Genomic DNA, 14,644 nt, shown 5'->3' with positions numbered 1-14,644 from the left:
CATCTGCTTTGCATGCAAAAGGTCCCAGGTTCAGTCGCTAGCATTTCCCGCAAAAAGGATGAAGCAGAGCAGGCGTGGCCAACCTATGATGCTCCAGATGTTCATGGACTACAATTCTCATCAGCCCCTGCCAGCATGGCCAATTGGCCATGCTGGCAGGGGCTGATGGGAATTGTAGTCCATGAACATCTGGGCACCATAGGTTGGCCACCCCTAAAGTAAAGGATGTGAACAACTTCTGCCCAAGACAGATGCTGGTCAGAGCAGATAATAATGGCTTTGATAGATCAAGGGCCTCAATAGGCAGATTAGCTTGGGGTGGTGCTGTGGCTGCAAGGTACATTGCCTGCCTTGCATTCTGAAGGTCGTAGGTTCAGTCCCTGGCATCTCCTGGTGGTCGGTGACATGAATATAACCTCTGCTTGAGACCCTGGAGAACTGCTGCCTATTGGAATAGGCCAGTGATGGCAAACCTTTTTGAGACCGAGTGCCCAAATTGCAATCCAAAACCCACTTATTTATCGCAAAGTGCCAACACAGCAATTTAACCTGAATACTGAGGTTTTAGTTTAGAAACAACAGTTGGCTCCGAGGCGTATGTTACTCGGGAGTAAGCTTGGTGAAGCAACCGTGCAACGCTTCAAATGGATGAATCACGACCCTAGGAGAATTTACTCAGAAGCAAGCCCCATTGCCAGCAACTGAGCTTACTCCCAGGTAAAGGATCATGCCCAGGCCAGTCTAGGGGTGTCTGTGGGGTGTGTGTGATTTTCCGCCCCCCCACATGATGAACTCTGTGCACGTGTGCCCACAGAAAAGGCTCTGAGTGCCACCTCTGGCACCTATGCCATAGGTTCGCCACCCCTGGAATAGGCAATGCTGACTTTGACAGACCAAAGGTCTAACCCAGTAGAGAGCAGCTTCATGTTGTTTTAAGAGAGAGGGGAACAAACAGGTTCCATTTCCTGACCACGTGGAATTAAGAAGAAACACACACCTCACCCACTTACCAACTTGATTTCCTCCCAGGTAAGAAGGAGGGTTCTAAGACTCCTGCTGAGGCAGACAAGAAATGATATATCTCATCAATGGGTAGAAAACAAATAAATGTGACACTTGTATATTCCCCTCTTCTCTAGACAGAACAGAGCAGTCCCAAAAAGGAGAGTCAAGCAATTCAGCCCATATGGGAGTCAACACCCTAAGGCCTCAATAAAACCTTTCACGTGATTTCTCGCAGCTCCTTGCTGATACCTGGGGTGGGCAGAAATCAGACTACAGCTGCCTTGCTGGGCCATCAGCTAGTTTCTACTGTACCACCTAACACCATCCAGTAACAAACCCTGTCTGGCAAGGATTGTTCTTCAGTAGGAGTGCAGGCTTAGGATCATTGAACACAAGTTTTGTTCTGCCACAGTTGCTTAGAGACCCCAAGTATTCACTGCTACCAAAACTTTAAACACATTGGTGGATAGCATGGGTCAGCTAAAAAAAAAAAAGTAGTGCATGCGAGACTGAGGTCATGCTACTACTGCAGAATCCCACCAAGGTAACAGCGAGGTAATGGCCAGAGTGTCAGACAAGGGCTTGGGAGACTCCAGGTTCAAATCCCAACTATGCCATGGAAGATTGCTGGATGACCTTGAGGCGATCACACGCCTTCGACCTAACTAACCTCTCAGGGATACTGTGAGGATAAAACGCATGACAAGAGAATGGTGCTGCGTTGGGCCCCCTGAGGAGAAAGGAGGCATACAATTGAATTCAGTAAATAAACAAATACAGTGTGGTGTAGTGGTTAAGGGCAGGTGGATTCTAAACTGGAGAACCAGGTTTGATTCCCCACTCTTCCACCTGAGTGGCTGAGGCTTATCTGGTGAACTAGATGTGTTTCCGCACTCCTACGTTCCTGCTGGGTGATCTTGGGCCAATCACAGCTCTTCTAAACTCTCTCAGCCTCACCTACCTCACAAGGTGTCTTTTGTGGGGAGAGGAAGGGAAAGGAGCTTGTAGGTCACTTTGAGTCTCCTTGCAGAAGAGAAAGGTGGGATATGAATCCAAACGCTGCTTCTTCTTAAATGAACAAACTGGATATTCTTTTTGTTCCACAGATCCTACTCAGGAAAAGGGGGGTGGCAGCTATTGTTATAAGCAATTACCAGTGTATAGAATGCCCTGGCCTGGATGGCCCAGACTAGCCAGATCTTGTCAGATCTTGGAAGCTAAGAAAGGTTCGCCCTGGTTAGTACTTGGATAGGAGATCACCAAGCAATTCTAGGGTTGCTATGCCGAGGAAGTTAATGACCAACCCCCTCTCTTGCCCAGATAACACTATAGGGTTGTCGTAAGTCGACTGCGACTTTGACAGCACTTTATACACACACAGTAGATAAGATTGCCAACAGGCCTCAAGAAAAATATCCTAACCTCTTTAGCGAAAAAGCCTGATGGTATGTGATTGACAGGTGATTTTTTTTTTTACTATCATGCCATGAAAAACAAAGAGACAGGACACATTCTTCTCCAGATTGGCAGAACAACCCTAACAGTCCAACCCTGCACAGTTATACCTTTCCAACCCCAATGACTTCAATAGAATTAGAAAGGAGTAACTCTGCTTAGGCCTGCACTGTAAATGATATTACCAACTAGGTCCATCCCAAGTGAGGTAAATTAAGGTATCCGCATAGAGACGCAGCACTGGAGACCATTAAATGTATGTATGTATGTATGTACCGTATATACTCATGTATAAGTCGAATTTTTCAGCACATTTTAATGCTGAAAAAGCTCCCCTCAACTTATATGCGGGTCATTAAAAAAATTGTGTGTTTTTACTTTGCCGGCCAGCAGGGGGCGCAGTTTTTATGCTAGAGGCACCAGGATTTCAGGGTACCCTCAGAAGACTCTCCTGATGATACCAGCCAGGTTTGGTAAAGTTTGGTTCAGGGGGTCCAAAGTTATGGACCCCCAAAGGAGGTGCCCCCATTCCCCATTGTTTTCAATGGGAGCTATTAGTAGATGGGGTTACCCTTTTGAGGGTCCATAACTTTGGACCCTCTGAACCAAACTTCACCAAACCTGGCTGGTCTCATCAGGAGAGTCTCTTTATGATACCAGCCAGGTTTGGTGAAGTTTGGGTCAGGGGATCCAAAGTTATTGACCCCCAAAGGGGATACCCCATCCCCCATTGTTTACAATGGAAGCTAATAGTAGATTTTTCATTTCTGATAATATCCCTCTTAAAATCTAAGTTGGGTTACATTTGGACATACAGATGATGATGAGGAATCCAGTTTTGGAGGATTTTAACTCTTGTGTTTTAGCTTGGTTGCTGGTTGAGCTAAGGTTTTTGTACTTTTAAAGTTATTGTTGATACCATATTGTTCTTGTTGATCCTCTTTTCCACTTACAGAGCCAGTTTACTGTTTTTCTTTGAAATAAATATTCAAAAACATTTAACCAACTGATGCCTCAATTGATGCTGCATTTCCCACCCTCGACTTATACGCGAGTCAATAAGTTTTCCCAGTTTTTTGTGGTAAAATTAGGTGCCTCGACTTATATGCGGGTCGACTTATACACGAGTATATACGGTATGTATGTATGTATGTATGTATGTATGTATGTATGTATGTATGTATGGAAAGGGACAAGAAAACACCCATAACGGACAGGGCAAAATGGGAAATTTTTTGAAAGAAAAAGAAAGGAATTATCTTTAAAATTTAAATACACATCTCAATTACTGTAAGAGTCAGAAACTTGGGGGGGAGGTGACGGGTGCTGAAATAAAAGACTACTTATAACAATATTATTAAAATATATACAATGATATTATTACAATATAATAAAAGCTGAAATTCTTCAGAGTTCACGTTGTGAGGAAAACCGGGCAGTCTGGCCCTCTTGGCCAAAAAGAAAAAAAGTTATCGAAATGGGGCTGGAGTGGAGATTGAGAAGAATGGAAATCAAGAGCTCCCCCTGCTGGACAGACAGGAGACAAACCGGTCCAAAGCAAAAGGGATCGGAGGAAAAGAAATCCACGGCAGACACTTTTCCAATTAGGAAGCGGAGGGCTGGTCTATCTGCCCGCTCTCGCTGATCAAACGGATGGGTGTGGAAGGGTGTCTGGGTCACTGACCTTCCAATTCCAAACATGACCTTCAAACCATTCACAATAACATCTCCAGACACCTTTGCTTGTCCCTCCACAAAGGGCGGGCAGCGAATCAGGATAAAACCACCGCAGAAAACAAGGATGGGAACCAGACCTCTTAAGGTTCAGTCTTAGGGAATGAATGGAAATGAACCAAACAGAGTGGAAATCACTGCTGAACTCCTTACACGGGTGGAGAAAACAATGTAGTCTTTATACAGGCACATACACACGACCAATGAAACATCTGAGTCAGCATGGCGAAGTGGTTAGAGTATCTGACTGGGATCTGAGAAACCCAACTTCAAAACACCCACTCTGTCTCAGGGTGACCTTGCTCCAGTCAATATCTTTCAGCCTAACCTACCTTGCAGCGGTGTGGTTGTGGGGATAAAATGGAGGGAAAGAGAACAACGTTGTAAGTCGCTCCAGGCCTGCATTGAGGAAAAATTACACATTACAAATAATTTAGAAACCGCTTAAAGATGTTTTAGAGCTTTACTAGTCTTTACCATTTCCCTGTGTCACAGTGGATGCGTGCCTCCATGTGGGGCACACATTTTCTTGGAAATGGATCTCAGCCACAGAACCAGGGCTTTCGGTTCTTCCCTCATGCGAAGACACAAGTGTGGCCAGAGGCGTAGTGCCAAGGGGACATGGGGGGTGCGCGCGTTGCACCGGGCACATGCCCCTGCGGGGGCGTAGCAAGGGCGTGGAGGGGGCACTCTGGGGGCGTTCCAGGGCATGGTGGGGGTGTGGCGGGGTTGTAGGGCGCACGTGTGCCCCAGGTGCAGTTCCTCCTCGCTCTGCCCCTGAGTGCAGCCTGTGTCTTTTGGGCCCGGCTGCTGCAGCCGTTCCCCAACATTGTTCCCACTGGATTTGTACACAGGTTTTCTGTCAAGTCACAGCTGCAATGGTGAATCAGGCAACGAACGCGAACGAAAGGGTGTACATGCATGGGGAGAGGGGCGCATCCAAAGTAGAAGCAAAATCCGGCAAATTAAATACTGCTGAGGAACAGTTCCTTTATCCATTTAGTTATGAATCCTGATATCCCAACTTCCTATTCTAGGAATGCTCAAGATGCAAGCCACGGTGGGCTCCTTCCCCCCCCCCCCCCAGCCCTGCCTGGGGAAAGAAGTGGGGTATAAATGAAGTAAAAGGAGCAGCAGTGGCGTAGGAGGTTAAGAGCTCGTGTATCTAATCTGGAGGAACCGGGTTTGATTCCCAGCTCTGCCGCCTGAGCTGTGGAGGCTTATCTGGGGAATTCAGATTAGCCTGTGCACTCCCACACACGCCAGCTGGGTGACCTTGGGCTAGTCACAGCTTCTCGGAGCTCTCTCAGCCCCACCCACCTCACAGGGTGTTTGTTGTGAGGGGGGAAGGGCAAGGAGATTGTCAGCCCCTTTGAGTCTCCTACAGGAGAGAAAGGGGGGATATAAATCCAAACTCTTCTTCTTCTTCTAAAATTAACGAAATAAAACAAAGATGGCTGCCTTTCTCCTCCTCACACGCACACAAACTGATGCCCGCATGCGCGCACACACACACACACGTTTAGATGACAACATCATTTGGTCTCGGTTGACTAACAGCCCTGCCTCCTATGCTTCATAACCGTTTTTCAGGAAGGGAGAATCCCCGAGTCTGTTCTCTCTCACTGGATTCCTGCAGCCTTAACAGCCCGGACTAGCCCTCGCTTGTGCCCAGGGTTAGTATTACGATTGGGGAGCGCCAAGGAAGACGGAGGTTGCTATTCAGAGGAAGGCAATGGCAAACTATCACTTGCCTTGAAAACTCTGCCCCTAGCCATCTCAGGGCCCCAATTCATTTCTCCTCCAGTGACAGCCCAGCCTATTTCTCTCCAGGGTAAACAAACCCCCGCAGCTCAAGATGCCAGCGCAAATGTGGATCGTGCTAAGCCACTCTGTAACACAGGCAGGGAGAGGAAGGAAGCAGGAAGAGGTTAAAGTCAAAGATGAGGGGAAGGGGGGAGTTATTATTTTATCCACACACACACGCGCACACACAAAAGGAGGCTATGGCAGCTGTTTAAATGCACGAACATCTGGCAGCCGCCTGACCCTGCAAAGCAGCCCGGCCAGACGGGGCTCCAGGCACCCATCAGCTCCTTTAAGTGGCGATTGAAAGTAATAAATGGAAAAGGAAAAACTGAGCCAGCCCTTTCCTCAGGACGGGGCAACGGGGAGCACAGCAAGAGAGCCGGCCCGGAAACAGGACAGGCAGCATCACCTGGGGACGAGGACACATGCCTTTGTCCTTGGGTCAGGGAAATAACGGGATGTTCGTCCTGCCCAGCTGCTTAGCAGACAGACGGGCCTCGAGCCTTGCGGGAAGAGTGAGCCCAATTTTCATATCCAAGAAAGTCACGCACAAAAAGACTTCCTGCTGAAGAAAGGGGCATGCACAACCCCTGAGAAGGACACCCGGATCTGCGGTTGGATCCCCCATGGTGTTGCTGGGCTAGGAATCTGTCCTGAAGCTCCAGCCTTCTGTATAGCCATTCTGGTAGCCAGTGGCATAGCACCAAGAGGGCAGGGGGGTGACGCCCCAGGTGGCGCTGCAGCAGGGGCATGGCCGGGCCATGGAGGGGGCGTGGTGGAAGCGTTCTAGACTGCGGTGGTGGCGCATCAGGGGTGCAGGGGGCGCACGTGCCCCGGGCGCAGTTCCCCCTCGCTCTGCCCCTGCTGGTACCTTCCTAACAAAGAGGGTTCATTCCTCTGGATCCACCTGGTGAACTCTTCTCCACCCCCAGTGATGCTCAGGCAAATGAATTCACACCTGGATTGCAGAAGAAACAGCAATTCTGGCCATCTTGAGGCAGGAATGCCACCACAGCTGGTCCCAAGCAGCCAGGCCTAAAACACTGAATGTACCGGTTTGGTTTTGATGCGGCCTCAAGCCTCAATGCAACGAAACTGATTCAGCAGAAGGCAAGGTGAGTACCTTGTTTGCTCTTCAGCACAGGATAAAATAGCATCTACCAGCCACGCTCTGGATTCCAGAAGGTGGCTGAAATAAGGCTTGGAATGGGGGGGGGGGGGGGGAGAGAATTCTCCTGCAGATAGAAAAACTGGATGTGAGTCCAGTAGCCCCTTAGAGACCACCACGATTTTCAGGGAATGAGCTTTAGAGAGTCAGAGGCCCCTTCATCAGATACTACCACCAGGTATCTGGCAAAACTTTTTGACTCTTGAAAACTCATACCCTGAAAACCTTGTCGGTCTCGAAGGAATTACTGGACTCTTTATCTAGGTCAGTGGTGGCGAACCTTTGGCACTCCAGTTGTTATGGACTACAATTCCCATCAGCCCCTTCCAGCATGGCCAATTGGCCATGCTGGAAGGGGCTGATGGAAATTGTAGTCCATAACATCTGGAGTGCCAAAGGTTCGCCACCATGGATCTAGGTGTTCTATCTGCAGGAGAATCCCCCTTTCCCCCACCCACTGGATTCCAAGACTCTTCGTATTTCAGCCACATTTCAGAGTTCTACTGCAGACCAACACGGCTGACCTCCGAAACTATCCTACAGACAGAGAATTCATATCCCTCCATTTCCTCTCCAGTACGACAGAACCACACGGTCTCCTATACAAATCTCCTGAACACCACTGCTGTAATTTGAAGATAAATTTGAAAAAGTTGCGTGGCTATCAGTTGTAAGATTCAGGTATTTTTAAAATCATCTGGAGGGTTTCTTTTTAAGTTCACTTCACCGGAGAGAAAGACCATGGTTTACAAAAGAACTATATATCTCTCCTAGTCCTCAGGAGAGATGCCCCCATCAACAGTGAAAAAGTCCCTCTGTCTCTCTCTATGTATGCACACACGCGCACACACACGTGTGTGGAGAGAGAGAGAGAGAGAGAGAGAGAGAGAGAGAGAGAGAGAGAGAGAGAGAGAGAGAGGAAGAGAATTAAATGTAGCCTCCCCACTGTTTAGACCCCTTTAACTCCTCTACCCCCACTCAGATGCATCTCCTTTCAAGACTATGCAAACCCTCTCTCTCTTCCTTTCTCTCTCTCTCTCTATGCCAATAAAGGCTTGCTTGCTTGTCCTTTCTCTCTCTCTCTTTTAAAGGCAGAGCATATGCTTAATGCAAGTTTACATCTACCCTACCCTTGTCCTGTGGTGTTCGGGGAGTTTTGTTTTCAGCTCACCTCGTTGCAACCTGCCTGCATCCGCAGCCCGAGGAACGCACAAATGCAAAAGGACAAAATCCCACAGCCTGCATTGTATTAAACAAGCGGGGCGTGTGTGCGTGTGTTCCGAAGCAACCACGAACATGTTTTTCTTTAATACAAAGGCACAGTCAGAATCAGATATGCTGATTTTCAGAAGCAGGAGGATCATTTTTAGGTTACAAACCCGAACACGCTCTGAATTTCCAAAATACAGGCAGAAGCAGCAGGCCACTTGCTGGGGGCTAAACAAGGGAGGCAGCGGGATCCTCTGTGCCCTCCATGAGGGCCTTCCAGGCCATCTGGTTGACCACTCTGGGAAAGAGGATGTTGGACTAGATCAGGGGTAGGGAACCTTTAAGACTCAAAGAGCCATTTGGACCCGTTTTCCACGGGAAAAGAAAACACTTGGAGCCGCAAATAATTTTTGACATTTAAAATAAAGATAACACTGTATATATTGGGGTTTTTTTACCTTTTACTTCACTCATTCTGAGAAGACGGCCGCGGGCAATGGGGCGGGCGAGAGGGGGAAGCTTCCCTTGCGACGCGAAAGCACGGGCCAGTCCAGCGGGCAGTTGAATGTATACTGCCCTAAGTTAGCCTGCCAGGGCAGAGCAAAAGGATGAAGCCGGCAGCTCGGCTCGTGGAGCCACAGTGTAAGGGCAGAAGAGCCGCATGCGGCTCTCGAGCCGCAGGTTCCCTACCCCTGGACTAGATGGTCCGATACAAAAGGACTCTAATATGTTTGAAACACTGCGCCAAACCACCACACCTTTTCACTTCTAAGGGTCTTCGGGTTTTTTTTAAAAGGCTTAAGTAGAATAACTGCCCAATCAGTCTCTGACAATCAAGGCTGTCCCAGCTCAGCAGGACAAAAGGCTCCGTGTTCGCTGTGGAAGAAGACCGATGCAGAAGGAAAAGGGAAGCCAAGAAGGCCTTCAGCGGAATCCCCTAGCCAGCCATGTGCCAAAATAGCAGCATCTTTGCAGAGAGAGGGTGGACATCTGCCAGGTAGCAACTCCCTTGTAGGGCTTGTGTGCCCTTCCTGTAAATGACAACTGGGGTGGCTAGACAGCCTAATGATAATAAGCTCTGGTGCTGAGCAAAGCCCTTGAGATGGAATGGGGGAGGGGGGAGCCTTACTGGTTCTTTTCCACTGAACATGTATCTTCTCCAAGCCAAGCATTGCTGGCCTTCTAGTGCTCCAATCTCAAAACCCTTTCTGAGATACATCCAACTATCTTTTTCAGTTTCCTCAAAGAATAAGCAAGATTTTTATATACAAACCAACTCCGTACTGAACAGAAACAAAGAATCTGAAACTCGAATAAATGCTGAAAGCGGACTCAATTATGCCCACAATGGGCCTACATTTGCTTGGTTTGCAAACCGTTTTGGCTTTACAGAATTTGGCAAAGATGTGGGTACAGAATGCAGGTTGAGGGAACGAGCACTTGGACTGGGATCCAACACGTGGAATTGAATTCACCTTTCTGCTCCCTGATTGGTCGTGGTCAAGGGACTTGTCTCTCGTTGGGTTATTTTGAAGACAAAATGGAGTAAGAGTGGGATGTGAATGCAACTAAAAAAACCCTCTACAGTGTGAGTAAAGATGAATCATGGCCTTGACTAATGAAAAATTAATTCCCTATTAGCTATTAAACAACAGTCATGCTTTTCTTTCTCTCCAGGTTTTCTGAGGACTAGCAAGCTGCTCGTTCATCTTTTAAAAAGGGAGATTCTTTGCTACCGCAGCAACGGCAAGATTTAGCGCCCACTGCACTATGTCCTGGATCCCACGGCGTGACTGTGATCGCAAGAGCTCAGACTTCCTTGGCTACTGGAGGGCAGACTGGAGTCCAGTGAAAGTCAGAAGAACTTGGGGGAGATAGGGGAAGAGCAATGGAAACGCCTGTGGCCTTGAGCATCAACCGCATTCTCCCACGCCTTCTTGCTTTGGAGTGGTTATTTGCAGCAGGCTTACGGAGCCCCATAGGCTGCAGACACGGACCTGCGGGCAACCGCATCCATTCGCACAGCATGAAAGACAACAGAAAATGTTGAGATAAATCTGAAGTTTAAGTGATGAGGTGACGCGGCCAGAGGTCCATGTTAAGGACAAACGTAATGCCGAGTTAAATTGAAGCCCGCAAAGATTCCGTGCTCCAGAGTAGTTCTGCTGTTTAAAACAAGATGCACTAAGTAGATCGTTGCCTACAGCTTCCTTGCTGATCACGTCTGATAGTACGTGGTCAAGTTTTTCTACATACTTCCCCCCTTCCTTGACTTTCCTTATCTCAAATCATTACTGATCCAGTGAGATGCCTTGGGGAGGGGGCATTTCCCACCCAGATCTCCAGCTTCTTGAGCCGACAGTATTTTCCTCACAAGGCTCGCTTTGAAAAACAGATCATCGGCGTCTCGCTGGCACTTCCACAGTCTGTTCTTCCTGTTAAGGCAGAGCTCAGAAACCAGTAGCCAAACCCTCTTTCTCTCCCGCAGGCTTCATCCTTTTGATCTTCCTGCCTTTTGCACCAGCGACAAAAATCACTCCTTATCTGATTAAAACAAAGGATCTCCCCCCCCCCCCCCAAAAGCGATGTTCCTAGGCTGCTGTAAAGGCTGGGGGGTTTCCTGAAAAGAATTCCTCCTCCTCCTCACTACAGAGAAGACAGCCTAGTTAGATCTAACCTTGCAAAGTCTGAGTGGCGGCAGGTGCCTTGACAAGGAAAGAGGGGTGGGCTTTGGGGGGGGGGGTTGCTTTTTTCTTTTGTATTCGCAGAAGTGTTGAAAAGTAAAAATTGATTGTCATGAAATCCAATTCTCGCTGGCCTGGCGCTTAATGAGCCCGTTCCTTCTTTCTCCCTGCAACATTACAATACCATAAAAAGAAAAATAAGACACAGGGAGGGGGGAGGAATTAAAGAACTGAACCAAAGCTCTTAACTCCCTATTTGCAAGCACTAAAAATCGCAGCTCCAGCTACCTGTGAAGGAATCATTTTATACACATGCAGACACACTGGCATCTGAAGCCGACACAGAAGAATCAACATTTTATGATCCTGATTGAAAGCTCGCGCTCGCCTTGTCTAGAAGAAACAGTTCAAAAGTTCCAAATCACAGGGGCCAGATAATTTAGAAATGAATGTTATTTTTTAATAAAGTAGCATATTTGGAAGAAGAAAAACCTGCAAAGCCCCAGGAGAACACGAGGGAAAGGTCTGAGCCAGAAGCCCTCTGCAATTATTTAGTAACACTTCGCTTTGAGTGCTTCTCTACTTATCTTAAACTGGGTAGATTAAAGGGCAAGCCTCCAAGTGAAACAGCTAATGGGCCAGGTAGACTTCTGGTTTTAGCCAATGAGGATACACTAGATCCAAAACCAGCATCTGGAGGACTGTACGCACAGGGAGAAGCAGAAGCCACAGCAAGGCTCTCGGGGGGCGATCCTGCTAAATCCACCAGGTTTAGAAGGGGAGAACCTCGTTTAGCATTGCACTGTCCAAAGATGGCGGGAAGCGCAATGGAGTTGCAGCCGGTCACGGCAGCGCCAAAGAGTTTTCAAGGCGACAGACAAACAGTCACAGTTGGCCGTTCCCTGCCTTTGCACAGCAGCCCTGGACTTTCTTGGTGGCCTCCCATCCAAGTACTGACCGGGGCTGACCCTTAGGTTCCAAGATCTGGCCAGATCGGGCTCGCCCAGGCCATACCGATCATTTCACATCCGAATAAAGCTGAATCCGATTTTTACCAAATATTTCTGGTATTGCTCAATTCTATCCATTATCTGTCAGCTTCTTTCAAAAGTGCCAACGAGGGGGGGGAACTGAGTATTTCAGACAAACATTTCGCACAAGGGAACATGTTCGAAGATGGGGGGTGGGTTGTCAAGGTCAAGACGCCTTTTAACAACTGGCTGGCGGACCAATGTGAAGGTCTCACTGTAGGGGGTCTCCGAGCCTGCCCCCTCCCCTAGAAGAGCAAAGGAAAGGGGGGTCTTGGAGGAGCATCTGCAGAGACCTAACAAATCGAGGGGGCTCTGCAGTTCTTGAAGGCATCCCTGCTCGCTTGCATCGGAGAACAGACAGCAAATGGAGAAGATGGGCAAAGGTCAGCGCACTGCCTAAAATTACCCAGTTCTGAAATAGCGGAACTAGTGATGCCCATTATTACCACGGCGCCCCTTCAAAGAATAAAGGGGAGCTGAATGGCAGAAGGGAAGATGCAGGCAACAGAGTTGTGTCCCGAGACAGCCTCGCCAGGCAGCTTTTTATTAGGCAATGAATTGGAAATTAAACTAAACTAATGGGATCGTGCTGGAAGGGCCGGCTTAGCTGATCTGCCTGCAGGCACCACTAGGATGCCGGCAAAAACGCGGTGTTGTGTTGACACAGCCACGTAGCACTCACATCGCACATGTCTGGCGTGTGGGAAGGAGCACACACACGGCGGGCTCACCCCCTGGCTCCGTTCCCTTGCCCGCTCGCACCGTGTACACGCGCGGACATCCTTGCATCCTTCCCACGTGCAGATGCCCGCACGCCTCGATGTGGTAAACCCCTCGGTAGGATGGGGCGCGGGATCTGTTTGCGCGGAAGCATGCCGGAAGGGCGAGCCCCTGTTAAGCACTAAGACCGAGTGGTGCTCGTGTCTGGCACGCGGGAGCTGCAAAGCGTGCGAGGAATGAACGTCGGAATCCCAAGTCAGACGCGCGTTGGGATGGGAAGGGCGGGCGAGGGCTCCCGGCGTTGCTCTTTTCGTTTCCCCTCGCAAAGCGGGGCGAACACAGAAAACGCGCGCTGACCCGGAGTCACACCCGCTCCCCCCCCACCCCCCACCCCCGCCTGCGAGCTCGGAATGGAGAGGATCCGAATTGGCAGCCAGGCTCTATTTACACGATTCACGTCTCACGCCTTTCGCAGAGCCGCCAGACGACTCGTCGCCTCGGAGGGGAGCGAAAGGAGGTGGTTTATAGCACCCCAGTCGTCCCCCCACCCCCACCCCGCCTTCCCGGTCCATTCCTGATTTGGGGGTTGGGTTGCAAAGGTGCACAAAGGGGAAGGCTGTCCCCGAAACGCAGTTGCGCGCCCCCCCCCCCGCCCCATGGTCCGCAAACAGCGACTCCCCACCCCAGAAACCTGCGCCGCCCTAAGTTTGGAGACACGGATCTAGGCTCTGCAGTTTGCAGCCCAACAACTTGGAAGCCGGAGTGGCGCCAAAGTTGGGCATGGTCGCAGCCGACCCCTCCCTCCCTCCCTCCCTCCCCAGTAGCCACAGCCTTACTTTGGCGCCTTTGGGTCGGCAGAAATCTCCAGCATGCCCGCCCAAATGGAAGCGCGCCCCCCCCGCCCCCCACAAGCAAGATCCAACTTTGCTCCGTCTGCATTAGCCCCAACTTCCCCCCCCCCCCCACCCACCCAAGCGCAGCCGCCCGGTCCCCCCCTGCCTTACCTTTTGCACGAGCCACTGGCTAAGGACGAGGCGGACCCAGCCGAGGACCTTCATGTTGCAAGGGGGGAATCTTCCACCAGCATTGAAAGCACGGAGGGAAGGGGGGGGGGTTAAGAAAGAGGGCGGCTTCAAAGGGGGGGAGACCTCCAGGAGCCCCCCCCAAGACAAAATCCTCCAGGTAGGAAGCCGAGAGCAAAGAGCCGAGCGGGAAGGGGGAAAGCAGCAGGTTCCCGGAGCAGCGAGCCGAGATGCACTGAGATTTTTTTTTTTTTTGGGGGGGGGGGGGGGGGCGCGGCAAGGAAGAAAGTTGACTCTCCCGCACTTGATCGGAGGGAGGGGGCTGCGTGCAGGCGGGCGCCACTTGCGGAGGGGGCGGGGGGGAGGGAGATGTCGCGCCTTAATTCCCCAGTTCACCAATCCCAGTCTGCACGCCGCGGGTGGGAGGGGGTGTTGCAATCTTCGCCCTACACCCCTCCTCTTCCTGGGGTGGGGACTGAGTTGGGGAGGGGGGGGCTACAGGAGAACCCTCACTAGTTTCTTGAAGGGGGGATTTAAAGCGGGGGGGGGAGAGATGCGTGCTAAGCAATGTTTTCACAGTTCGCCTAAGGGAGTTTGCTCCGGAGTGGGTTTGGTTGGGGCGATGGGCGCTTTTTTTTAATGGGAGGTTTTGCAGGAGGAGGGCATCCCAAGGCATCCCAGCATTTGCACCCGCGTAAATCCAGCGGCTTCAATAAGCCTCCGGCAGGTGCGCAAGGTTGCAAACTGCTGTTCTTTTTTTATTTTTTTTGCTTTCCAGTTTGAGAAACGATTGCGAAAGAAAGAAAG

General features: G+C 50.0%; 1 protein-coding gene across 1 annotated transcript in view; it reads right to left on the bottom strand.

The window, feature by feature from the left end:
- Positions 1-14,103, bottom strand: part of NXPH4 (neurexophilin 4) — a 143,847-nt gene extending 129,744 nt beyond the window's left edge. Inside the window, exon 1 of the mRNA XM_048487343.1 lies at positions 13,820-14,103. Coding sequence (XP_048343300.1) covers positions 13,820-13,873 — 54 coding nt within the window. The 5' untranslated portion in view covers positions 13,874-14,103. The remainder of the gene's footprint in view (positions 1-13,819) is intronic.
- Between the last annotated feature and the right edge of the window lie 541 nt (positions 14,104-14,644).

The sequence above is a fragment of the Sphaerodactylus townsendi genome, linkage group LG03 (assembly GCF_021028975.2).
Source record: "Sphaerodactylus townsendi isolate TG3544 linkage group LG03, MPM_Stown_v2.3, whole genome shotgun sequence".
NCBI lineage: Eukaryota > Metazoa > Chordata > Lepidosauria > Squamata > Sphaerodactylidae > Sphaerodactylus > Sphaerodactylus townsendi.
This window is presented reverse-complemented; position numbering and strand designations above follow the sequence as displayed.